Below are 27,553 nucleotides of genomic sequence, written 5' to 3'. Positions count from 1 at the left end.
GTAATTTGGTATTTTAAAAGAGTGAAGCTACTAAAAAAAAGAAAGGAAAGAAAAATTCCAAAACACAGCTGTATTTTATGTTCATCTGCTGTCTATAGGGATTTTTTAAATATACAAAGGTAACTTCAGAAAAGAAAAAAGAGTTCTTCATTGTGCTATGACAGACAATATACATCACCTGTCAAGCCAGGTGTCTTACATAATTGACAGGATGCATATATCACAGAAGAGAGGACAAAATAAGGAATCTTAGAATCAGTACACTACACTTCTATGAAAAAAAGCTTTACCACCTTCATCTTCGCTTCTTGATTGTGTAAGTATTCTGTCCTATAACACAGAAAACTGCTATGGCATATGAATCATAGCAGAATGTGAAATTATACAGTGCCTTGTTCTCATAAGCAGCAAAACGAAAAAGCAAAGACCCATAACGAAAAAATCTAGAAAGAGCCCTGTGTGACAGGAATAATGGAACCATTTTGATTCCCTTCACCTATTAACAAATCTACATTAGCTTCTCTATATATTTTATATTGTACACACACACACACACACACACACACACACTTTCAGCTCAATGGCTTTTCATCAGGATTTGCCAAAGCTGACAGGTTCTGTGGATATGCTTCAATTTTGACAAAATTCTGCTCTTGCCTGCTCATGCCTGCCTGGCTCCTGAGCAACACACATGATGGGCTCCTGCAAAGCCCTGGAAGTCCTGGCTCCCAAGCTCTTAGGCTTACAGCTCTTCAGCAGCCTGGGCTCATGGGCAGCTTGCCAGGTGACGGGCCTCAGAGTTATGACTTCCAGTAGGACTGGGTGGAAAATGGTAATTCCCTTCCATGGAGAATTCTGAAACTTTTGGTTTGCTTTCTGAATTGAAAAGAAATCAAATCTTGAAATCTTCCATGAAACAGAATTACCATTCTCCATTCAGCTCTAACACACACACATGCAAACACAAATATTAAAATCAACCTGGTCTTTAATACAGGGCCATTATACACTGGTATATTTTGGATATTCTAAGCTTCCCATCAGTTTGTAAAAAATGTAACTAGAGACTATTTCATCTCATTAATTACCATGGGCAAAAGGGGCAACTATGAATGTATGATTACGTAGTTTGCTATTATGGACATTTTGTTTTGCTCTGAATATTGTACTGAACATACAGGGATGGTAGATACAAACAAGGGTAAAAATTGTCCATTAAGCAAGAAGCAATTGGTTTGATGATTAAGATAATTTTCAACAAAAACCCCAGTTTACTAAAAAAACACATTTTTAATGGCAAGATAAATGGGAAAGTGGGCGGGGGGATGGAGGGAGAAGTGTGCAGGGTAGGAATAGAAGAAGAATGCTCATTTTCAAAGGGAGAAAAAAACAGATTTGACTGAGTAAGTGTCAAAATTACTACAAATCTTCAAGTCACTCCTTGGTTCGCACCAAGCAGAGATCACACAGAGACAGAAACCTTTAAAGAAAGAGCAAGAGCTTGGACCAACGGAGCTAGTACGTTCCCTTTCCAGCCATAAAAGTTCAAGGATTCTACTTCATATTATTACATTCTGATAATTCATTAAAAAATACAAAACAGCCTGGTGGTTCTGAGTAATAATCATCATCAGTGAAGCAGACTTTTACCATCCAAACAGAGAAAACATCACAGACTGTTGGCTGGATTGTTTTCAAAATATTGTTCAACCAGCACCAGAGGGGTTGTGTGGAGTGTAAATTTGAGTGTAATTTCCCTCTATGTCCACAACCTAGCCTAGATAGGGCCTCAATTAGTCTGATTCTGTAAACATTTGCACACAGGTGTGCTTGCTGGATCAGGGATGTACTGTTCAAACTCTCTCCCTCCCAGGAGTTTAGCTTTAATAGTAAATAAAACAATAATATACAATAAGCCTCCTCTGTGATCTTGGCTGCAACTGGGATTTTCCTCCAGGATTTCCTCTGTCTTAAATCTCTAGTTCCCTATTCCTAAAGAGCTATTCCCCACCCCCACCCCCACACACACTCTCCCTGTTTTATCCAAAGTGGTGTTAACAAGCTGTACCTGTCACAATGATTAAGGCTATATTTTAGTCATGGGCATTTTTAGTAAAAGTCACGGACAGGTCACTGGCTATAAACAAAAATTCACGGGCCCGTGACCTGTCCATGACTTTTATGAAAAACACCCACCCTGACTAAAACTTGGGCGGGGGCTGCGGGTGCTTGGGGGGAGGGAGGGAGAAAGAGGTCCGGGGCGCTGCTGGTAGTGGGGGAGGTGGGGGACCGGGCTGAGGCGGTACTGTGGGGGGAGGGGGGGGGTGGCAGGGCTTCCTACCCTGCTCCGTGTCCCTGAAGCTCCTAGGCACATCCCAGAATGATGTTTGCTTTTTGGCAACAGGGTTACACTGTTCACTCGTATTTAGCTTGCGATCCACTATGACTCCCAGATGTCCCGATTTTATAGGGACAGTCCCAATTTTGAGGTATTTTTCTTATATAGGCTCCTATTACCCCCCACTCCCGTCCCAATTTTTCATACTTGCTGTCTGGCCACCCTACTCCCAGATCCCTTTATGCAGTACTCCTTCCTGGGCAGTCATTTCCCATTTCGTATGTGTGCAACTGATCGTCCCTCCTAAGTGGAGTACTTTATTGAACTGCATCCTATTTTCTTCAGGCCATTTCTCCAGTTTGTCCTGATCATTTTGAATTTTAATCTTATCCTCCAAAGCACTTGCAATCCCTCACAGCTTGGCATCATCTGCAAACTTTGTAAGAGTACTCTCTATGCCATTATCTAAATCATTGATGAACAGACTGAACAGAACTGGACCCAGAACTGATCCCTGCGGGACCTCACTTGTTATGCCATTCCAGCTTGACTGTGAACCACTGATAACTACTCTCTGGGAATGGTTATCCAACAGTTATGCACCCGCCTTATAGTAGCTCTATCTAGGTTGTATTTCCCTCGTTTGTTTATGAGCAGGTCATACGAGACAGCATCAAAAGCCTTACTAAAGTCAAGCTATACTACATCTACCACTCCCCCTCCCCCCCACAACGCTTGTTACCCTTCAAAGAAAGAACTAGGTTGGTTTGAAACGATTTGTTCTTGACAAATCCATACTGACTGTTACTTATCACCTTATCATCTTCTAGGTGTTTGCAAATTGATTTCTTAATTATTTGCTCCATCTTTCCGGGTACTGAAATTAAGCTGATTGGTCTATAATTCCCCAGGTTGTCCTTATTTCCCTTTTTTATAGGTAGGCATCTACATAGCCTGAAAGAATTCCTAAAGAAGAAGAAGCTGTAAGGCCTCAGATTATTTTGGGACTTGTTAGAGAAATTTAAGTTGCATATACTGCTTTGACTACTGTGGGGGGAGGGATAGCTCAGTGGTTTGAGCATTGGCCTGCTAAACCCAGGGTTGTGAGTTCAATCCTTGAGGAGGCCACTTAGGGATCTGGGGCAAAAATTGGTCCTGCTAGTGAAGGCAGGGGGCTGGACTCGATGACCTTTTGAGGTCCCTTCCAGTTCTAGGAGATTGGTATATCTCCAATTATTACCTTTATTACCAAAAAACTCTCTAAAAAATTACCCGCACTATGTGTAAACTGGGGGGTGGGGAGAAGGATGCATAGTGTCCGGGACGGATTTCTCAGTGGTTTGAGCATTGGCCTGCTAAACCCAGGGTTGTGAGTTCAATCTTTGAGGGAGCCATTTAGGGATCTGGAGCAAAATCAGTACTTGGTCCTGCTAGTGAAGGCAGGGGGCTGGACTCGATGACCTTTCAAGGTTCCTTCCAGTTCTATGAGATAGGTATATCTCCATTTTTTTTTTTAAGTGGACTTGACTCACTCTGTCTGAACTAAGCAGAGTGAGTTGAATCCCACAGCTACCAGACCCTGCACATACATTCACTATTTAAAGTGAAACTGAGAATGAGGTGGACTCACTCCCTAAATTCAGAAGGGTCCTGCCCAAATCAGAAGACTGCAAGTCCAGAAGAAAAAGACACAGGCACAAACAAACCACAGAAGGAAAGCCATATTTTTAAACTAGAGAAGGGCTGGGGAGGGGGTGTTTTCCTGTGTTTTTTTATATTAAAATACAGATTTGCTTTAAAATGGGGGATGAAGTATAGTTTAAAAAAAAAGGGGGGGGGGGAACTTTATTAATGCCCCAACTGTCATGCCTCTTCCCCAGGAAGCTGCTGATCCCCTTCTCCCTTCTACTCACCCTGCCTATAGGTTTCTGCTGACTTTCCTTTCCACCTTCCTCCCTGGGAGTCTCCCCTTCCCTCAATAGCTGCTGTGCCTCTTGACAGCTACTCCCATTCTCCTCTCTTTGGAAATGGATTACGCTAAACCAGCAAAAGGTATTCTGATTCCAGAATAAGAGTATCTACACATGGGAGTTTTTCTGGGATAGCTGCTCTGCTTTAAATTCACACCATTTTATTCTGGAATAACTGTCATGTGTACACAAGCTCTAAAGTAAGAGACAATGGGTCTGACCCTCAAATGCCTTGAACTCCTTCAAAGCAAGAGAGAGAGAGAGAGAGGGAGGGAGAGAGAGAGAGAGGGTGGTGTCACCATTCTGATACAGCAGCATTTTATTCAAACTTTGTGTAGGCACAAATGATTACACAAGATTCAAGGCAGTGGCAAATAGGCCAATAACTTTTAAAAATCTCTATGGGCTTATTTTATACATTATTGACATGCAGAAAAGGTCACAATGTTTTTAACTCTGCAGGTCACCTTTAAATTAATAACTATTCTGGGGAGCTTTCACCCCAGTTGTAGGCACCATGGTTAAAAAAGAAGTTTAATCAAGCTGTAAACAAATATCCACAAAGTTAACCATAGAAACAACTGTTCATGCCAATTTTTTAATTTAAACTTTACCTCCCCACCATGTTGTAATTCCTACCATAACATTACTGTGCCACTGCACAGAAACCAGAAAATGAGACTATTAAGAGAAAGTGAGATTGACCAGTAAGATTCACCCTCATACAATGTGAAATGCAAAAATCTAAAAATCTCAAGTGATGCAAATTGAAGTCAGTTTTTGAAAAAAATTAATTAGTTAGTAACACAAGTAAAGATTTTTTAATATATGTTTTTATATGCATACAGGAACTTACATTTTTATTTGCAAGTATTTCTAAGTTTACTAATGTTGTGTTTTAAAAAAAAATGCATACTGTACCAGTATTGGTGAAATCTGGATGTTTTGGATACGTGGAAGCAGTAAACAGGTATTCACTAGCTGCTTGTTAGAATCTTCTGGAGAGGTTCCTATAGATCCTATTCCAAATACCTGTTGTAAAAACAGTACATTATTCCAACATTTGATATTTAGGTAATTATCACAAACCATGAAACTTCATTTTGCTAGTAAGACTCCAAGAAATCAACTAGTTTTTAAAATTACACTTTAAAAACAAAAGGTAATGCAGCGTTTTGTGCAGAGAGTTCCACTCTAAAAAGTAACTATAGGTCCCTTTGTGCATTCATTCATTCATTCAGACATTATGATGTATCCCTAATAAAAGGGCACCCATCAATGTAACATTTAAGTGTCTCCAAACAATTAAAAATAAATTCTCTTTCAGGCAATTTTAATAGACACATCATATATGTGGATGCTGCTGCTGATTCTTGTGAACTGCACCATGATATCAGACACCTCTGGCCAACAGCTTTTCTATCAAAAAGAACGTTTAGGGAGAACACACATTTCACGCCTTTTTTACATAGAAGCAAAAGAGGGAACTTGTTTTAAAAATTCCATGTCATCTTTAAAATGTACGATGTAGGCTTTGTTGTTCACAGAGCATTGAGAAGAACGGCATGGGGAATGAGTGAATTCATACTTTTACTACTGTTATTTGGCTGAACACCGTTTTCTTCAAAGCTGTGTTAACAGAGCTGTAGCACATTACATGTGATGGTTGTATCTTCACAACAGAGTAAGACTTTTTAAAACAAGCTTAAAATCTGCAGAGAAATGCACAATGGAATAGAAACATGAGGGGACCATAAAGTTTAATTTATGCAAGAGTTTAATTTTTCCACATCTGGGATAATCCTCTGCCCCTAATATTAAGGCAGGTTTTATTTAAAGATGATTTTGCTGATTGTGTTTCAATAAGGTATTTACTGTTTCCTTTATCCAGCCTGTACATCAGTGCCAACCTATCAGCAGCCCCAAAACCTACATGAACCATAGAAGGCAAAATGTGCAGTTCTCCTCACCCCCAGTGATGTCACAGGTAGGGCAGAGGGTTCATTAGTCTCTTCTAAAATCTTAGATGCACACTGAACATGTTGAGAAGTGAATTTTCAATCTCTTCTATTGCTTTCTTATTCCTCACCCCCAAAACTTTTTTCAGTGAAAGAGCCACATGTTAACTTTGGAATGTATTTTGCTTACTGGTCCGAAGAGATGTCTTTGCTTTATTTTAAGGTGAAAAAGTATACTCACCCTCATTTTCCCATAACTCAAAATCACAGCAGTGGATTTTCCACAAAGAACATTTTAGAAAAAATTATTTTTTTAACATACTCACTGAAATATAAATATGGTATAGAAACATCAAATGTGTTTTATATCTTTTAGGCTGTCACAGTGCATCATAACGCCTCCTGCACCACAGAAGTTATGCCCACCCTAGAGTTTGTGGCCCTGTTACAGTTAAAGCTCTTACTTTATTTCATTAAAGATGACTGCCGTAAAAATCTTTGCAGACTAGTAAAATCTTGCCGTAAGTTAGTAGCTCTGCTGAAATTTGTACGTTACAACCAGGAATGGCTTTGGTTTAATACATTCAGCCTCAGTGGTGAGTGAAATGACTGGCCATTTTATAAAACACCTTCCTAAAACTTGTCCACAAAAGGACAAGGTGAAATGAGATGTATGAAGAGCAACAAGCCAAATGAATGAGACGAGAAGCTGGACATAAAAGTGAGATGATAAATCAGCATATAGTATATTGTTCTTCTAGCTTCCCTAAAAAAAAATCCCAACCACATTTCTGAGCCTCTTCCAGTGCCACACACCAATAGTGTGCATTATCAGGTATATTTTTCAACTTAGCTGACCTACATCTCATTCTGAGATTTTTTTTCCTATAGCAGTCTCAGGATGAGGGAGTGGGCAATGTGGTTCAAGTTGGTGTTATTTTTTTAAATAATAGAGGAAATTAATTTAAAAATTAATCAAAGTGCAGAAAAAACAGCAAATATGTAACATCCCCTTTAAAATATTTTAATGTCAAATAACTCAAGAAATACATGGTGAATTCTTCAGGTAACCAGAATAAGAGGAGTCTTCAGGTCACCAGCCATCACTTACCCTTTTGTTTTATTTTTCAAGAAGCCTAAAACTGCTACAACTTACCCCTTCCACCCTGTGAGACTCCACTGCATCTGTCACAAAAGAACCCCAGCGTAGCTCGAAGACCACCTACACAGGACTCAGTAAGTCTGTTTCCTAAACACTTCTAATACATGTTACAACCCAGCATAGTGTATGCTATGCGGGCATATGTGTAGAAGCATCTGTTTGTGGAAGGTGGACAGAGACCCCAATCCTACAAACACACATGTGCTTAAGTGGATTACCATGAGTAGTCCCAGTAATGATAGTAACATTAAGCGCATACATAAATGTTTGTAGGACCAGGGTCTTAGTCAACAGCAAACTTTGCTCCCTTTATCCTGGTTATGTCAGGAATTCAACATATTTTCAAAGTTAGATTTTTAAGTTAATGTCTTTAGAGGTCATTTTTGAAGCACGAGTCAATTGAAAAGTTACCTGATATGAAAGTACTCCATGAGATGAGGTATTTATAAATAATGAACTTTCAATATAGCCTTCCTCTGTTGGCAGAAAGAGGACTCTGAAAGAAATTTTTCCCATTGCTGGAATCACCTAAAGAGACAACATAAAAGCCTGCTGCTCAATACAGCTAATTGCAGCTCCTTCCCTTTGACATCATCTATCATCAGACCTTTCTATATATGAATCCAGACGCATGAACCCCCAAAATGCAGGGCCTCATCCTGCCAGGTACTGAGCACACTCAACTCCCAATAAAGACAAAAACTGAGAGCACTCAGCAATGTGCAATGTTGAGCCAAGAATTTTTAGGATATCAAATGGTCAGGAGGACACTTAACAGAAAGCTCTAAAAGCTTGTCCACCTACACAATACCAATGTCCAAAAACGTTTCAGCCCAACAATCAGTTCTCTGTAGTTCAGTACACACTGTGAAGTGAACCAATGCATGAGCTATATGATGCTTAATGAACTGAGTCACAGTTAAGGTTGGGCATACAGTTTGGCAACCAAATCTGAGCCTAACTCATAAAAACAGAATCAAGTTTCTGTCTGAAAAATCCTAACTCTTCCCCATTTATGTGAGCCAAGTTCAAGCTTGTTTGCTGAACCATTCATTCAGCCCTAGTCAAAATGGTCATTGGATATAAGCAAATGGGAAAAAAAAAAATACCAGCACACCAGAAGAGGGTGAAATCTGGGCTTTGTCAACTTGAGCACCGCAGTGTACTTTTTACATACTTCAGATGTTCTTAAGTTTCACAAAGAGAGTTTTAATTAAACAATTGTCCTGAAGTTTGTTATTTTTATAACTGCAATCCAAAATCTTTTAAAAAATCATTGTATTGTAAATCTGCTTTATAAGGAACATGCAGGACTATACTTAAGAGATTGAGAATCCAAGGCTATAAACAGCTTCAGGCCTTTGAACTACTGAACTCCACAGAAGCACTATGGTACATACAGTAGAGTGGGATTTAACAAAGCATCTTAACAATAATGAATTCTTTCCTTTCTGAGCCATCTTAAAATGAGCCTCTCTTATTGTAGGAGTTTGGATTTTTTCTCCTTATATATCCAGGTATAAGTGAAACAAAAACCCAAGCTAACAAACACAGAGAAAGAATGAGTTGGGGGTAGCATGGAAAAAGAACACAGAACAAAAACTTTAGGCCAAAATAAACATGAAGCATTGGCACACCGCCACTGCATAGTTTCCAAGAGTACATCAACACTCACCCTGCTATGAACAGGAGACACATGAAAATGTCTAGTAGCTGTAAACACTGAATTCACTACAACTTCTCTATCCCTACTAGGGTTGTAAGCATACAGCATTTTAGATCTGGGCAGTCCCAGTAACCTAAGGGGGAAAAAAACCAAAGTATTACTGATTTTATAAACACTGGTAATTTGCAAGAAAAATCAACACATTTGGTGCTATTAAAACATTTTGATATGTAACAATTTATCAGCTTAACATATTTTAAGCTTACACAACCCACAGTTTGACCCTTTAAAATATAAAGAAAAATAAATGACATTGAAATATATCGGTTACACACAGCAAAAACCACATACGGTCATTAACAGTTTGTGAAATATATACAGAGAGAGAGAGAGAGGTCAGGTTGTTTTGGGTTTTTTTTACTTGCTGGGTACACATTTTTGAGGAAACTAATAAATTATGTTTAAGAGAAGTAAAAGCCTTGCTTGGTCAGTTGAAAAAAATTATTCTTTTAGGCCATATATTTTTGGAAATAAGTTTGAAAGCTGTTTCTGATGCAGACATTCTCTGCTTCTTCTGGAACATTCCTTTAGCTCACAAGGGGATTGTGCTTTTTGATAACTGATGGGATAAAGCTGCTAATCATTCTTTAAAAGCTTTCCTCTAGCCAAAACTTAAGCAGCACAGAAACCCTTACAGATTCTAGCAATGTATTTGATTTTTCAGAGGGTTGATTTCTTTTAAGTGTTATTCTTGTCCTATAACAAGCACACTCTCAGATCTACTAAGCCTTAGCAGATCTGGGAGTGGGCTTGTTATAGGTCAAGCATAACTTATAATAATGAGATAAGTTGCCTTATTATTAGTTAAGAGGCATGAAATGGTAAGAACCCATTTGGTACAGCTACAGGAATCACTTACAAATACTGTTTACTCAGTGTTCACTAGTTTCCTGTCTACAGTCACACATTCTCCTTTTAATATCACCTGTTCTCCTCCCGAACCCTGAAGCTACCGTTTTTACCTGACCCCCAATGATCAATGTTCCTCAAACCCAGCAAATTTACTGCAGTCACAGCGATGAGTCATGTGTCTCGTGATTTGGGAGCAATGACAGAAGAGTATCTACGCACTTTGTCTATACCACCCTTTTTTCTGAAAAAATTCCCTTTGTTAACACTAGCCTGGCTACCCCAGTGGGACAGGAACAGTCAGCATGCTAGCGTACAAAGATGTCAGTGTTTTCACTACGACTTGCTCTGAGCCACACTGCTAGGTATCTGGAAGAAGGAGGGCTGCTGGGAGCCTGGACCCTGTGTGACGATGGCCTCAGCAGGTCATTGTGTCTGGGGATCTTTCTAGGGAGATCACTATGATGATTTCCTTCTTTCGAGTCCTCTATTGTAGGATCTCCCATAGAAAGGAATAATCTGGGCTAATACTCTTTCATTCCAAACTTGCCTCAATTTGGTAGCCCATCCATTAATTATTAATTAAAAGAACAATAATCTAAGATACTCACTGCATTCCAAAATGCAGAACCGAAGGATGAAAATGTAAGGCCTTCCCATTAGGTATCTTTGCTGAGAAGCTGAAAAAGAAAAAAATGATGAATATCTTGTTGACATGCTATTTTGAAACTGAGGCAGACTGCTACCTAAAATGCACAACATGCCATTTGTTTTGTTATTGTGCTAACACTGAAGTGCTCTCCTAACTTTACATCTCAAGCACACTGTTCCATGGCTTTTCATACATTCCTCTGTAGAGCTGCACTAGTCACACTTCTATAAGATTTCTATGGTGTGGAATATACTGGCAATCACTACGAGTGAAATTATGACTCAGGCTCAAACATTTCTTATGTGCAGAAAAGAATTTGGATGAATTCACCACAAGGACTGTAACACCATGCTTACATTATCCACAATTATTTCCAATAAGAAATCCTAGGTTTACAGATACTGCTTTAGCATCTCTTCCCCAAAGGTGTATTGAAGAAATAACGGAGTAACATATGTTTCAGTTGTCCGTTTACTCTTCCCTGCACTAGGGAAGTTTACAAAAAAATTCCCACCAGTTCTCACATATCTTCAGCTGCAGGTTACAGCCCTAGTGTAGACAAGGATTCCAGGCCTGGACCCATTATCATCACTGTCTAAACTTTTCAACAAGAAGATTAAACATGGTAGTGAAAATAGGTATGGACCCCCAGAGCCTTGTCTACAATAGGTATGCACCCAGTGTTAAATATGTTTTAGAAAAGTTCCTTACTGTTGATGCGGCCTTTGACTCATGTAGAGTACAGACATTGCATCCCTACCCTCCCGCAAGCATGGTATAAATAGCAATGTAGATGGTGCTGCTTAGGCCAATAAAAACCTTTGGGTACGTACCCTACATAGCTCTCTACATGTGCCTCATGTCTACACCATTATTTTTATCAGTGTAGTACCCCGTGTGGGAAACTTTCCACGCCACAGTGAAAGGCTCCGGCAGTGGGGAAAAGCTCTGGCAGGGGGCAGACAGCCAGGAAAGTTCCAGCAGCTCCCTGTGTTGGGAATGGCAGGTGCATTCACACACTACAGTGTAGCCACAGCCTGCTTTTCACTGCAGTGTGTAGCTACACATACCCTAAATGCCTAGAAAAGGCCTTTGTGTCACAGCCAGTGACCAGGTTCAGCCATATAGGGCAAAAGGCAGATACTTCGCAGAGGGTGCAGCTAGAGAAAGAGTAGCATCAGTCTGAAGATAACAAATACCTGAAATGGTCCTGGGAATTATGTGATTTTAATTGTTGCAGTTTTGAAATAGGTTGGGATTAAAAATGGAAATTTGCAAATAGTATCCTCCTCAGAATCAGTATTTATTATTTGTTATCACTGTAGCACACAAAGTGATAGGGGACTTACTGTGTTACAAGCTGTACAAATAAACAGAAAGACACTCTGTGCCACAAAGCACTCTCAGATTTCAAACAAGGTGCACCAAGTGAGTAACAAACAGTAATAGGGAAGGAAGCGGAAGGATGGAGTTATTGATAACAATATGACATTGTTACATAGGTTTGCTAGGTCCACATCTTCATGGTTCAAGAAGTTTAATATAAATAAATACGAGCTATCCTTGACTGCTATTCAGCCTAAACATCATCAACAGCCTTGAGAAAGAGAGGACAGTGACCTTTTTCATTAGCTCAGGAAATGGACTTTATGGCGCATGGTAGGACAGTTCATTGTTCACCTATTTCAAAATGCATTCTTGTAATGTTATTCTTGAATAATTTTATATATTTATTTATTTCATATTCCAAATTGAAACAAATAAAAAAAGAATCAATATTGATAGGAAAGAGAATCAACAACATTGTTACAAGAACTCAACTTCAACTCAGTTAAACCCAAAAGTACTATCATTTTTCTTGGCCCCTATATATATATATATTTTTAAGGAAGACTAGAAAATGGTACCCACATTAGGGGGACTTAATGATTTTCTTCTTGGGAATTCTGGGACCCTGACCACTTTTCTCACAATCCCCTCTGTGGGATACGTTCCCAAAAGCTAGTGCAACTGCAAATGTGTTCAAGAATGGACACAGGACAAAACCGCAACTGAAAAGATTTGATTTGTGCAAACGTATTACACCACCGGTTCTTATAGTTGTTCTATACTACCAATTCATTTAACAATTATTCAATTATCAAGAGCAGGCAAGGCCCAAGAGTACAACCAGAAAAAGAGAGACTGGAGGAGCAGGCAGAGGAAGATCCACTGCTTTTTCTGATTCTGTTTTTTAATGGGAAAAAAAGCACCATGACAAACCTCTGATGCAATCAATCAGTTTATAGCCTGAGGACTACCTGCAAAGAAAAGGGATAGAGCCTTTCTAAATGAAAATGTTTAATTCTCCACCATTTCTGGGCATTTTAAAAAAATCTTCTGGAAGCCAGCAGAGCACTTATTTCTATTTTTGAGATGAAATACAATTTGGAAAGGCCACATCACCAGTGCCAACACTGCTCCTGGCTGCTCCAGCTGCACTTCTGTCCAGACAAAGAACCCGACTATGGATGCCTCTACCTAGGTACTGGTGTGGATTTGCAGAAAGGTGTCTACCTGCAGAATCTCCCAGGAAGCACGTGGGAAAGCTACAAGAGGAGGTAACTAGGCAGAGACACATCCAGGCACATGAGGAATTCATTGAAAATATGCGTATAGAAATCTCCAAAGCCGAGGAAACAATCCAGCCAGAGAAAACTTTAGTAGCACCACCAGGGAAAGAGAAAATGGCTCCTTCACAGGGAGGGAGCTTGCTGCTTGTTACTTCTGGCAGCTGACAGTGCTCAATGCCTGCTCCCAACCCACCAGCCACACAGATTTATAAAAGAGTATGCTGCCCAGGCAAAGAGGGATGAGGAATCTCTCCCAAACATGGAGGAGGAGAAACCATGTACCCCTAATGCAACGAGGATCGTGGCCCCACTTTTAAGAGAAAACAAAGTGCGGTGGTGGTGGTCGGTGACTTCCTTCTAAGGAGGACGCAGGCATCCTTCTGCCAGACTAACCTAGCATCCTGGGAAGTGTGCTGCCTGCCGAGGCCCATATCCAAAACATTATGGAAGGCTTGCCAAGGATCATCTGGCCGTCTGACTACTCCCCCATGCTGCTCATCCATGTGGGCACTAATGATACTGCAAGGTATGACCCTGAGCAGATCAGAAGTGACTACCGGGCACAGGGTGTGAGGGTGAAGGAGTTAGAGGCACTGGTGGTGTTCTGATCCAGCCTTCCAATCAAGGATGGGGCCCAGGCAGAGACAAACAGAACCTGGAGGTGAACCACAGCTACGCAGATGGTCTCGCCAGGTGCGCTTCTGCTTTTTTAAGATGGGATGCTGTTCTCAGAAGGTCTGTTGAGCGGAGATCAGGTCCAGCTATTGAAGAAGGAGTAGAGTATCTTCAGATGCAGACTGAGGAGGGCTTTAAACCAGGTTTGATGGGGGCAGGAGACAAACCCATGGGTAAGTCCAGAACATGGAGACCAGAGTGAAGGGTCAGAACCTGGGGGGGAACACAGGCAATCACAGCAAGGACAAAGGAGAGAATATAGAGGAGAAATCTAATGAACATCTTAGTCCAGTGGTTTTCAACCTTTTTTCTTTTGCAGACCCCTAAAAAATTTCACATGGAGGTATGGCCCCTTTTGGAAATTTAACTTGTGGTCCATGGTCCCCTATCACAGAAATCTTAGACGGAAAATTGACTGAATAGAATTCAACTATCAATGTTGCACATGTTTGGCATGGCATTTGATGCAGCGTGAGAAAGGGCATTAAACTGGGCCTTTATGGTAACACTACTGGGTTTTGACCTGTAAGTAGGAGTATTCACATACTTTTGATTGATCAGAAAAACTGAATCCCTTTTCTCGGATCTGAAACTTTATTTTCATAGTCACCTTTCGCAGACTCCTTAGACATAATCTGCAGGGTTCATAGGCCACAGGTTGAAAATCACTGTCTTAGATATCTGTATGCTAATGCAAAACATATGGGGAATAAACAGGAAGAACTAGAAATACTAGAGAGTAATCACAATTATGACCAGTGGTGAGCTGGAGCAGGTTCGTGCGAGCCGGTTGTTAAATTCTGAAGCAGTTTTAGAATCCACTTCCCTGCGAGGGGGCACTGCGGCTTTGATGGTCTCCGGCTGGGAAGTGATGTAATTCCTCCTCCGGCTGCCGGGGGGGCTTCAGGAGCCATGTGGGCCGCTGCCTGGCCCTGGGCATGGGCCCTGCTGCTGCTCCCCCAACCCCTGGCTGCTGCCTGGTGGGTCCCCGGCTGCTCTGCTGGGCCTGGGCTGAATCTTGCTGCTCCGAGCCACTCTCCCCATGAGTACCTGCCACCCTGCCCACAGCCAGCCCCTGTCTCCAGCCAGCCCCCCACACCCCCTGCCCGCAGCCAGACCCTGCTGTACCCCCCGTGGCCCTGCCTGAAGCCAGCCAGCCCCACACCCCCATCTCCAGCCAGCCCCTACCTCCAGTCAGCCCCTGCCCTGCCTCCAGCCAGCCCCACACCCATCTCCAGCCAGCCCCACACTCCCTGCCCTGCCCGCAGCCAGCCCCACACCCCCTGCCTCCAGCTAGCCCTGCCCCACACACCTGTCTGCAGCCAGCCCCACGTCCACTGGTGCCCTGCAGTTCCCAGGGCAGTAACCCTGAACACCTGCTTCAATGAAGGGGGCAGGGAGTGGCGAGGACCCACACATGTGAAACAGAGCTGACACAGCTACTTCTGCTTGTTGGGGATGGATTACGTCGACATGAGAGCTCTCTCTCTGTCGGCTTAGAGCAGCTACACTAGAGAGCTTACAGCAGCACATCTGCATTAGCCTAACCTAGTGAACATCAGTGTAAATAGGGTAGGATGTGAGGCTAAAACAAGAGAAGAACAAGTTAAGAATTACGGAGACAAGTTAAATGTCTTCAAGTGGGCAGGGCCTGACAAAATACGTCCTAGTATACTTAAGTAACTGGCTGAAGAGATCTCTGACCCATTAGCAATTATCTCTGAGAACTTGTGGAGGACAGGAGAGATCCCAACGGACTGGAAAAGGGCAAATACAGTACCTGTATATATAAAAAGGGGAATATAGACAACCTAGGGAATTACAGACCCCTCAGCTTAACTTTGGTATTCGGAAAGATAATAAAGCAAATATGAAAACAATCAATTTGCAAGCACCTAGAAGATAAGAAGTGATAAATAACAGTGGACATGGATTTGTGAAGAACAAATCATGGCAAACCAACCTAATATCCTTCTTTGACATGGTAACAAGCCTTGTGTCTAGGAGGGAAGCAGCAAATATGTTATATCTCAACTTTAGTAAGAGTATGTCTACACTACCTGCCAGACTGGCGGGCAATGATCGATCCAGCAGGGGTCGATTTATCTAGACACGATAAATCAACCATTGACTCCTGTACTCCACCGTCACGAGAGGCGCAGGCAGAGTCAACGGGGGAGTGGCAGCAGTCGACTCACCGTGAAGACACCACGGTAAGTCAATCTAAGTACGTCAACTTCAGCTACGTTGCGTAACTTAGATCGATCTCCCCCCCACCCCAGTGTAGACCAGGGCTAAGACTTTTGATACTATCTCATATGACCTTCTCATAAGCAAATAAGGGAAATGTTGCCTAGATGAACCTATTATAAGGTGAGTGCAGAACTGGTTGGAAAACCATACTTAGAGATTATTTATCAATGGTTCACAATCAAGCTGGAAGGACATATCAAGTGGGGTTCCACAGAGATCTGCCCTGGGTCTGGTTCTATTCAATATCTTTATAAATTATTTGGATAATGGCACAGAGTATACACTTATAATTTGTGGATAATACCAAGCTGGGAGGGTTGCAAGTGCTTGGGAGGGCAGGATCAGAATTCAAAATGATCTTGACAAACTGGAGAAATGGTCTATTGAATTTCATTCTGTTTTATTTCAAAGACAAATGCAAAATCTAGGGAGGTGGTGGAATCTCCATCCTTAGAGGTTTTTAAGGCCCGGCTTGACAAAGCCTTGGCTGGGATGATTTAGTTGGTGTTGTCCTACTTTGAGCAGCGGATTGGACTAGGTGACCTCCTGAAGTCTCTTCCAACCCTGATATTCTAGGATTCTATACTCCATTTAGGAAGGAACAATCAGTTGCACACATACGAAACGGGAAATGACTGCTTAGGAATACGAGTCAACAATGTAATACTATTGGGAAAAAAAAGCAAACATTCTGGGATGTGTTGGCAGGAGAATTGTAAGCAACACACAAGACCTCAACTGGAGTACTGTGTCCAATTCTGGGCACCACACTTTCAGAAAGATGTGAACAAACTGGAGAATTCTAGAGGAGAGCAAAAAAAAAAAAAGAATAAAAGGTCTAGAAAACAGGACCTACAATGACAAGATTGAAAAAATTGGGTTTGTTTAGTATGGAGACGAGAAGACTGAGGGGAAACATGACAACAGTCTTCAAGTACATAAAAGGTTATAAAGAAGAGGGTGATACATCTTTCTCCTTATCCACTGAGGACAGGACAAGAAGCAATGGGCTTAAATTGCAGCAAGGGAGATTTAGGTTAGACATTAGGAAAAACTTCCAAACTGCAAGGGTAGTTAAGAACTAGACCAGTGGTTCTCAAACTGTGGGTCAGGATCCCAAAGTGTGTCAAGACCCTGTTCTAATGGGGTTGCCAGGGCTGGCATTAGACTTGCTGGAGCCCGGGGCTGAAGTCAAAGCCCAAGAGCTTCAGCCTTAGATGGCGGGTCTCAGGTTACAGGTCCCCCGCCTGGGACTGAAGCCGTTGGGCTTCGGCTTTGCCCCACCCCCCACCCCGGGCGGCGGGGCTCAGGCTTTGGTCCCCCCTCCTGGGATCGTGTAGTAATTTTTGTTGTCAGAAAGATGTCGTGGAGCAATGAAGTTTGAGAACCCCTACACTAGACCAAATTACCTAGGGAGGGGTGGAAACTCCATCATTGGAGGATTGAAAGAACAAACTAGACAAAACACTTGTCAGGGCTGGTCTATATACAAGGGTTCTCAGGGCAAATTTTTTTTGGTGGCAGCTGCTCTCACACTATTTCCTAAAATATTTAGTTAGCTTTAGGAAAAACAAATCACTGTAATTTATTTATTGCTAGCTAGTAAGTCCATTGTGAAACGTGATATTAAACGTACAAGTATCACTTTTCACAGCAGACTTACTCAGCCCCGACAAGCCTGGAGACAATTTAAACCCTGAATGGGGGACCAATCGAGGCAGTGGGGGGCTAGAACCTGCAGCTGCACAACTGGAGCCTGGGACTGCAGCCTGCCACCCCACCACACCAGGGCTGAACCCCACCACCCCTGGGAAGGTGGAAAATTCACTGGGTGCCTGCTCCTCCAGCATTGTGCCCAGGTGTCTCCAGAGGGAGACAGGGCCCAACCCAGCAACCAACACCAAGGCAAGGCATCCAGGAGCAACAGGGAGGGGGCGTGGCTGCTACTTTGCCTCCCACACCCCTCTCAGCCCAGGAGGCTTGGCCGCAAGAAAAGTCTCTGGTGGCCACATTTGAGAAATGCTGGTCTATAATAATTAGTTCAGCCTAAATGCCGGGGACTGGACTAGATGGCCTATCGAGGTCCCTTCCAGACCTACAGTTCTATTATTCCAATAAGTTTCAAGTCCAGCAGCTTTTGAAATATGACACTGAAAACCGGTAACATACATTTAAAAAAAAAAAAACTGTCTCAGAAATGGATTCATCTCAAATTATGCCAAAACTTCTCTTCTGGCCATAGATCACATGCCCCAAAAAGTGCACAAGGCCTTCCCCCAAAAAGTTAGGGGTTGGCAGAGAGACACAAATATCAGCTGAATAATGGAAACTCTGAAACAAGAAATAGGGTTATAAATTAGGTTTCCAGCTACTTTAAGATCTCCAATTCCTTTGTAAAATTGGTGAATATCATTGCATTAAGTAACTGTCTGAATGAAAGGAAGCCTTACATTCAACCTGATGGCATTTCTCTGTCTTTCTGTAACACAACAGCTTTTGCAAACAGCATCTAATCAGTTCCAACATTTCAGGGAATGTTCTAGGCATCGGTGGGCAGAACACATTTGATGAAAATGGGGAACGCCCACAGCCCCTGGCATGGAAGTGATGAATGCGGGACAATGGTATGGGGAATGGAGACCTACAGAGCCCCGGCATGTGGCAGATGGGGTATGGAGATGGGTTATGGGGAGGCACACAGAGCCCCTGGCGTGGTAGGAAAAGAGGGGACTCTGATATGAAAGGGGAGAGAAAAAGGAGAAAAACTTGAAAATGTGAATTCTAAAGGCTCAAAACCAAGAAGGCAAATAAAAAGAATCCACAATGTGTTATTTTTTAACATCCATAGGTGCTGGAACTAGGGTTGCTGGCATGAAGTAGTTTCCATCGTATATGGGGTTTACAGTTTGGTTTAATGGCTCTCAGCACCCCCACTATACAAACTGTTCCAACACCCCATTAACATCTCGTGATTTAGGGGGGTTGATTCCATGACTTTTGAATGCTTGGGGTTGTCAATACTGTGTCACAAACTCACTATGCTTTGCATTAGACTGTAATGTCTTTGGAACAAGGGCTCTTAGGCCTGGTCTACACTTACAAATTAGATCAACCAACCTATGTCACTCAAGGCTGTGAAAAACTTCACATCCTGAGTGCTGTGGTTAAGTTAACCTAACCCACAACGTAGACGGAGCTAGGTCAATGGAAAAATTCTTCTGGCAACCTAGCTACTGCTTCTCAGAGAGGTGGATTAACTACATCCACAGAAAAAAAAAACCTCCACTGATGTAGGAAGTGTCTATGCTACAGTGCTACAGAGGCATACCTACTGTAGCAGCTGTAGTGTAGACATATCCTTACTTTGTGTTTGCACAGTGCCTGGCACAATGAGGCTCCAACCTCAGCTGGGTCCTCTAGCAACAGCTCCTGCAGCAGAGGCCGAAGCTGTGTTATCCATGATAAACCTGCAAGAGGTGGCAACCATGTAGGAGTGAATTCCGCAAACAGTTAAGTTCATTCACAACTTTGCAGTACCATTGATACAAGCACTTTGCAGGACTGGTACCTAAACCATTAAAGGGTGGCCAATTATGTTTTTTCCTAATTACATCAGATTTGTAATTATCAAACTCAATGTCTTGCAGCACAAACTTAATAAACACCAGGCTTAACTATCAGTAAAATGTAAGGACATTTTCCACCCCCGTAGGAAAAAATAAATATAAACACTCTTCAGAAAACTGCCAAAAATGTTAAATACCTAATTTGACAAAAATCAAGAGATTATACACAATCCTAGTGTTGAAGACCTAGAGGTAGATGTTAAATTCTATAATGAGTATGACAGTGACAGAAAATAGCCATCTCCTCCAGACATTTTTGTATGTGCACACATGCACAAGGTTTGTTTAAGAAGAGCAACAGAGGTAAAACATGTTTAATAACACAGTGCAACTACAAGCTCTCTCAGAAATCAACCCCCACCATCTGAAACAGATTATTTACTGATGGTCAGTAAATAAAAAAAACATGACTTTAGAAACAGATTAAAAGTAATTTTAAATACGTTTCCTGAAATCTCTTCTTCAGAAACAGTCTTTTGTCAGCATGATTCAATTTACCTCGGGGTGGAGTGATTTAAATTAAAGTTATTTAAATCAGCAAGCAGGAAACCATGATTTTCATAATGAATTTTAATCTTGTTTTGTTTTATATTATACACACACACACTTTTTACTTTCCTAACAAATGGCCAATTCTCATTTGTTGGTATAAGTTCATACTTCTCTTGGCTAACCAAGATGATATACTGTAACTATACACATTTATTTAAGCTATTTTTATAGATTAACATATCCTAACTCATATTCTTATTTTTATAGGGTTTTTTTTGTTATGTTAGATAATGGAGCATGATTAAGGTGCTACTTAATTTGCGATATTATGGAAATATTAGACTTCCACCACAATTCTGCAATATTAGACTTCCACCACAATTCTTTTAATTAGTTTACTTTGCACAATTCACAATTTTGCATACATTTTGAGGTTTGCTACACACACATTTTTCCCCATTAGTACAGTAGAACCCCATTTATCCAAGCTTGTAGCGGCTGGGGTTGGGGAACAGACTGTTAGCCCCGCACATGGCGGGGCTCACGCTGTCAGCCCTGTGCATTAATGACTAATATAGTTGCAGCAAAAAGTATGGTTATCAAAAAAATTAACAGGCATAACATAAAACTGAGTGTTTACATTGTTCCAGCAAATTTTTCTTAAAGAAAAGGTCTTGTCTGGTTTTTCCAAACTATCGCAATTCATAAAGGTCCATTATTACTTTTCCGCGATTTTCCATGCCTTGTCCGCAACTCGGCCACAATTATTTGACAATCATCACGCAATTCAAGTAGGGCCTTAAGCATGATGCATTACTTGTTTGCTAGTTTTATTAATTTTTTCCTCATGGTTTGTGCAAAGCTACAGTTGGATGGAAATTAGAATTCAATTAAAAATGCATAAAACCAGCATTTTAAAATTGCTTAAATAAAACCATCTGAAATGTGCTGGGATACATAAGTAAAAAAAAGGTATCAAAATATTTTTTGCAGTTAAAACTGACTTCTACAAACGGAAGTATTATCCATAGTTAGTGAATTGAACTGATTGTTTCTGGTCATTGTTGCCTTCGGATTGTAGGACTAGTAGCTCTCATCCTCTCACACACAGTTTTAATTCATAGATTGGAAAAGGAAAACAAGCTTTCCTGTGTTTTCAACTCCCTGTTTCGCAAATCTGAAACAGTCGCTGAACTGAACTACTTGAATAAACTAAAATTAAGAAAATATTCTCTCTGCACCTGTAGAAGAGGCTATTGCTGTCAAAAATGGCTACTGCACTTCAACAAACTCTGGTTCCAGTGTTTAGCCAGTGATTTCCACTAGTTCAGTGGTTTGACTCTCTTTAAAACTTTGGCAGCAAACACTGAATATTTGTTTTAAATTTAATTTAAATATTAATAAATTTATACTAAGTTTAGGCCTTAAAATATGTTGTCAATTTCAAATTTAAATTTTAAATAGGTTTATTTTAAAAAAGAAAGTTATTTAAATTTTAAAAATCCAGATTAAAAATATGTATTATTTTAAATCATTGATTTTTGTCCACCTTGCTTCTAACAGCTGTTCCCTAATAATATAACAAATTAGAATGGGAGTAAGTAATTTTAGGTGTTTGAATAGACAGACTGTTTGGGCTAAGTACACCTCTATCCCAATATAACGCTGTCCTCAGGAGCCAAAAAATCTTACCGTATTATAGGTGAAACCGCGTTATATCGAACTTGCTTTGATCCGCCGGAGTGTGCAGCCCCGCCTCCCCAGAGCACTGCTTTACCGCATTATATACGAATTTGTGTTATATCGGGTCACGTTATAACAAGGTAGAGGTGTAGTAAAGAAGAGATACTCTAAAAATGTTTAGTTATCACTTCAGATAGTTTTAACAGATTTTCTAAACCTAGCATTCTTTTTGTGTGAACTTGTGGGACACAAATAACTGTAAGCACAAGGTCCATTAGATACGGAAGTAGAGGACTGCATTTGCAAATCAGATACTTAGTCATCTCTATGGCTTAAATTTGACCCATTAGTCTAGACCCATCTAACGATTTCCTCTGTAATCTCTCTTTCTCGCTGCCAGCAAGCCTTGATGCAAACTCACAATGCTGGAGGCCTAGTTTCGTTTTTGTCTACACAGGATGGAGTAGTTTGTTTAATCTATAATAATAATTAAAAAAAAAAAAGCAAGTGCTCATAAACTAGGAACTTTTCTGAGATCAAGTTGGGTTTGGTTTTTTTTTAGTTACTTTTTAATTGTAAGTCTTATATCAAATCAGCTGTCTTATTTTTTCTAACCATGTCAAGAAAAATATCAGAAATTTCAGTTTATTTTCTTATCACTCTAAAACAAATCCATTCAATGTAAGCAATACTTTCAATATTGCAATATTTAACCTTTTTTTTCTAAAACTCTAGCTGCTGTAGTACTGAGATTGTGTGTCAGTCTTAACTTTCATTAAAAAAAAAAAAGTTTCCAGCCCTCATGGCTGCTGAGAAAACCTTGAAACGTGAACCCTAAAGATAGGGTTGCCAACTTTCTACTTGCACAAAACCGAATACCCTTGCCCTGCCCCACCCCTCCTCTGTGACCCTAACCATGCCACGCCCCTTCTCCAAAGCCCAGCCTCCACCACTCCATCCTCGGTTGCTCGCTCTCCCCAATCTCACTCACTTGCTCATTTTCACCAGGCTGGTTCAGGAAACTGGGATGAGGGAGAGGGTGAGGGCTCTGGCTAGGGGTGCAGGCTCTGGGCTGGGGCCAGAAATGAGGAGTTCAGAGTGTGTGGGGGGGGAGTGGGTTGGAATACAAGAGGGGGTGAGGGCTCCGGCTGGGGGTGCAGGCTCTGATGTGGGGCTGGGGTTGAGGGATTTGAAGTGCAGGAGGGGGCTCTGGGCTAGGACTGAGGGGTACAGAGTGCAAGAGGGGACACTGGGCTGGGGCAGGGAGTTGGGGTGTGTGTGAGGGCTCTGGCTGGGGGCGCAGACTCTGGAGTGGGGATGAGGGGTTTGGGGTGTAGGAGGGTTCTGGGCTGGGACTGAGGGGTTCGAAGTGCAGGAGGGGACTCTGAGCTGGGGCAGGGGGTGCAGACTCTGGGGTGGGGCTGAGAATGAGGGGGCTTGTAGTGTAGGAGGGTGTCCAGCAGGGACCAAGGGGTTCGGAGGGCAGGAGGGGGATCAGGAATGGAGCAGAGGATTGGAGCGCAGCGAGAGGTGAGGGCTCCGTCTGGGGGTGCGGGCTCTGAGGTGGGGCTGGGGATGAGGTGTTTGGGGTACAGGAGAGTCCTCAGGGCTGGGATTGAGGAGTTTGGAGGGTGGGAAGGGAATCAGGGCCGGGGCAGGGGGTTGAGGCCCAGAAGAGGGGCAGGGGTTCAGACGGCACTTACCTCAAGCAGCTCCCAGAAGCATCGGCATGTCCTCCCTCCAGCTCCTACACAGAGGCAGAGCCAGGCTGGTTACCACCAATGGGAGCTGCGGTTGAGGCAGGGGCAGCATGTGGAGCCCCCTGACTGCCCCTACGCAAAGGAGACGAAGGGGGGACATGCAGGCCGTTTCCCAGGAGCCACACGGCACAGAGGCTAGCAGGGAGCCTGCCAGCCCCACTGCGCGGTGCCGCCAACCCGATAGTCAACAGCCCGGTCAGCAGTGCTGACCGGAGCCATCAGGATCGAAAACCAGACACCTGGTCACCCTACCTAAAGGCTCAGAAACGAGAAAGCAAATAAAACGATCTCCAAGTTTTTTTGTTTATTTTTTAAATCATTGTTTTTAAATCATTGGCTGGTTTGAGGAGAGAGTGGCTTGATTAATGAATTTTAAATGCTTGGTTTTGGCAATACAGATAGCTCAGCCCTCTGAAATCTCAGGCCACTTAAAGTGACTGAAGCTGTTCCCCCCACAAAATACTCGTTACTTTTGAAAAGTTAATTCTGGAGAGTTATTCCATGTAGGAAGTATCTCACATCAAAATATTCAAACCTGGGTACATGCTATACAAACAAAAATATAAATAACTTGGTCTGATTTTGAAAAATGCTGAGCACTCCTAACTCCCATTGGCTTCACTGGGATCTACCAAGTGCTCTGTAAATCAGCCTGTTTATTTAGGTTCCTAATTTTAGGCCATGAGCTTTGAAAATGCTGGCCTAGTTCTCGAGAATGTGGTACTATTAACCTGTTTCTTAAAACCAATTATAAAAAAGTGAAATACTTACTGTACACAAAACACACTTCTCCAATGTCAGCATTCACTTTTCTTAGGCTAAAATTCTACGCAAGACATCCTGCTTATGGGTCTTAATAATACTTTGAATTGCAATAGTACCTCTTTATCCAAAGTTCACAACGAAGTGCTTTACAAAAATTAACCAAACTGCACAACATCCTTGTGAAATAGATAGGAAAATATATTCTTAAGGAAGCAGAATCATTGATCAAGTCACGGACTACGTTGTACTTAATACTGGTCTACGTGCATTTTTCTAAACCAGAATATAACACATTTCAACATTATTCAGCCCTGTTTACACTGCCCAAGAAAGCTGTGTTTCAGACAAGAGCGGTTTTTAAACCCAGTTTTGACTAACATGCTTTGAACTCTAGCGTAAAAAGAGCCAAAGAATGATGACAAAATAAACATTGATTTAATCCTGGCTGCCTTTGTTAAATTCTCTTGAACACTACAATAAACACAAGTTAACAGGAAAAAAGGTGAAAGTTTAAAAAAAAAACTGGCATCAAATAGAGATGAGAAGGTGACAGAGTTGAAACATCTGGTCATTACAATAAGTTTTACATAATTTTATTAGTGATTGGGGGAGGGTTGACCAAAAGTTGGGGGAAGGTTGACCAAAAGTCTTTCACCAGCAGAGTTTATTTAAAACTTTCCCCCGTGTAGAACAGCCCATTTTTGGCAATTCAGCAGCCCTGCTTCAAGTATTTCACTTTCATGCATAAGTGCATTTTAATATTCATCTTGCACACAACAACTAGCTCCTCACTTGAAAGAATGGGGGAGGAGGTTATTGACAGGAAACACAATGGGCCTGCAAAACTCAGAGTAATAGGAAGTTACATTCTTGTTAAATATCATTACACCCAACCATTTCCTTTTTCTATCTACAGCTGCAACCAAAAATTTCCATCTTCACAGAAGCCATCTTAAGCTAACCCAGAACACTTCAGCAAAAAGTATTAAAACGTTCTCTAGTAGGTATAAACCTAGTCTATTTAATTATTAACATTTATAATCTTCCTGCAGATGTTGCTTTTTGCTGTTGCTTTAAAATAATCCAGGACTTTCAATTGCTTTTTAAAATGAAAGGGTACAGACCTGGAAACACCCATATGCAGATCTGCATGACCTTAATGGGTCATGAGAAGGCTTTACAAAGGTATCTGGTAAATATTAAAGCCTTCACGAAGTCCCCTGCCCTCTCTCTTCCCCCTGAAACTAGCATAAAAAGGAACACTAACTAAAAAGGAAACTAAACAAATGACAGAAATCTAGAGCCACGACTTACAGACTCACACTCTGACTTTAGCTTATTCCCCAAACTCTAACTTTAGCTTATTCCCTTGAGTCTAGATGTTGCATCTGAAACAGCTGGCTCCTGTCAGGGGCTCACAGAGCAGTGGGTGATTTCACATACCATATGAGCTGAAATACCCAGCCACAACTGTTTGACACACAAGTGGTGAGTTTTAGCCTGGACTTTGCATTTCCTGCCTTTTATATATTTCAGTCAGACCTTTAAAACCACTATTTTAATTGTGTTTACGCATTAGCTAATAAGGAATGCTAAGTATATCTGTACATCTCAAATGCAGTTTTTGGTTTACACAATTATGTGGAAACACAAAATGAAAACAGGTATGCAGAACTACACACAGCTATTTACTCTCTATCAGGAGGAACAGAGTCTAATGTTATGTAAGCTACAGAAAAGCAAATATTGCAGTATGTTGGGCAGATGGACCCAAGCAGTGAAGCATTTCACAGTCCTACAAAACAGTGGAAACAGAGTGTCTCTGTTGAAAGCTTAAGCAAACATACGGCTGTCTTTTTCCAAAATCATTTCACAAAATATTTGCTAGAGAAAAAAAAATCACCACCACAAATCCAATTTTCTCAATGCTATGGAAACTGCATTTTTATTAGAAAAATTTTATAGCTGCTATAGCTTACCTTGCTTATTAAAACTCATTCTCTTCTCCAAGATAGGAAATTAAATACAATATTTCAAGGCATATGAAGATTTATCAGAATTTAAAGCACATAGATAAGGTTTCTAATAACACTCCATATTTCATATCATTAAATAGTATTTCTGTAATTGCAAATTTTCAAGTAACAAAATCTACAGAGAAAGACCAGAGCTACCCTTTTGCCTATTTGTACTTTACCTGCAGCACTGCTGCAGGGTGAAATTGACTATGGTTACATAATCTTACTCAAATTCAGTCACAATAGGAGCCATGGGAAAAGTGCTGTTATGCTTGAACACAATGCTACTCTTCCTCTGCAGGTGTCAGTGTGAGATCTTAAGGAGTGCTAAAGGGGAAAGACACAAAGAAAAAAAGGGAGATAAAGCCATAAATATCAGGAAGTAGTAATCAGGCTCCATGCAGACATGGTCCAAAACCCTCCCTCCCCCCGCCACTTTACTACCGTATTTTTTTCAAATGGGATTGTGTGTTCTTTGCTCTCTCTCAAACAAAGTTTAGAAGTGGCTTAGCCAAGCTTTTATTTTATTTTGGTACAATAACCCACTGGATTATCATGCTACAGATAAATTAATTTACATCTGTAATCATACTAATAATACCTTATGTTGCAGTTGTGATTTTCTACAGAAATTCAAAGAGCTTTCTTTATGGGGCCTTTATAGAAGTACTACAGTATTTTACAGTAAACAGTCCAATACCGATTACAATAATATTACATTGCTTTGATCCATTACAGAATACTATATTATTTCTTTATACGTCTTTTATTAACTGTTTCCCAGCTGTGTGTGTTTTCATCTACTATATACTCCAAACAAACAAATAATGTCTATCTACTTTCAAATCAAGTATTTATTCTTTATATGCACCACACACAGCCAGCTCACTCCTCTTATTATACTTCCCAAGTACATCCCCTTTCTTTTCTATTCACAGAAAGAGGAAATCCTGAATGCTGCATGCTATGATCATTTCCACATCCTGACCCAAAGAAAGTCAACCACTTTAACAC

The 27,553-nt window shown here is 41.2% G+C and overlaps 1 protein-coding gene across 5 annotated transcripts in view; it reads right to left on the bottom strand.

Moving 5' to 3' along the window:
* TMEM131L (transmembrane 131 like) overlaps positions 1–27,553 on the bottom strand; it is a 117,848-nt gene that overhangs the window by 52,502 nt on the left and 37,793 nt on the right. For 4 of the 5 annotated variants that reach the window (XM_045018264.1, XM_045018266.1, XM_045018265.1 and 1 more), the window contains exons 4-7: positions 10,615–10,683; positions 9,104–9,227; positions 7,840–7,956; positions 5,230–5,340 (exon numbers count right to left, since the gene is read on the bottom strand). In XM_045018264.1, the coding sequence (XP_044874199.1) occupies positions 5,230–5,340; positions 7,840–7,956; positions 9,104–9,227; positions 10,615–10,683 (421 nt within the window). Of the gene's footprint in view, positions 1–5,229; positions 5,341–7,839; positions 7,957–9,103; positions 9,228–10,614; positions 10,684–27,553 lie in introns of those variants that run through there. The other variant, XM_045018268.1, reaches the window with a different exon arrangement.

Source organism: Mauremys mutica, chromosome 5 (genome assembly GCF_020497125.1).
Source record: "Mauremys mutica isolate MM-2020 ecotype Southern chromosome 5, ASM2049712v1, whole genome shotgun sequence".
Classification (NCBI taxonomy): Eukaryota; Metazoa; Chordata; order Testudines; family Geoemydidae; genus Mauremys; species Mauremys mutica.
The sequence above is the reverse complement of the archived record's forward strand: the minus strand, read 5'-3'. Positions and strand labels throughout refer to the sequence as shown.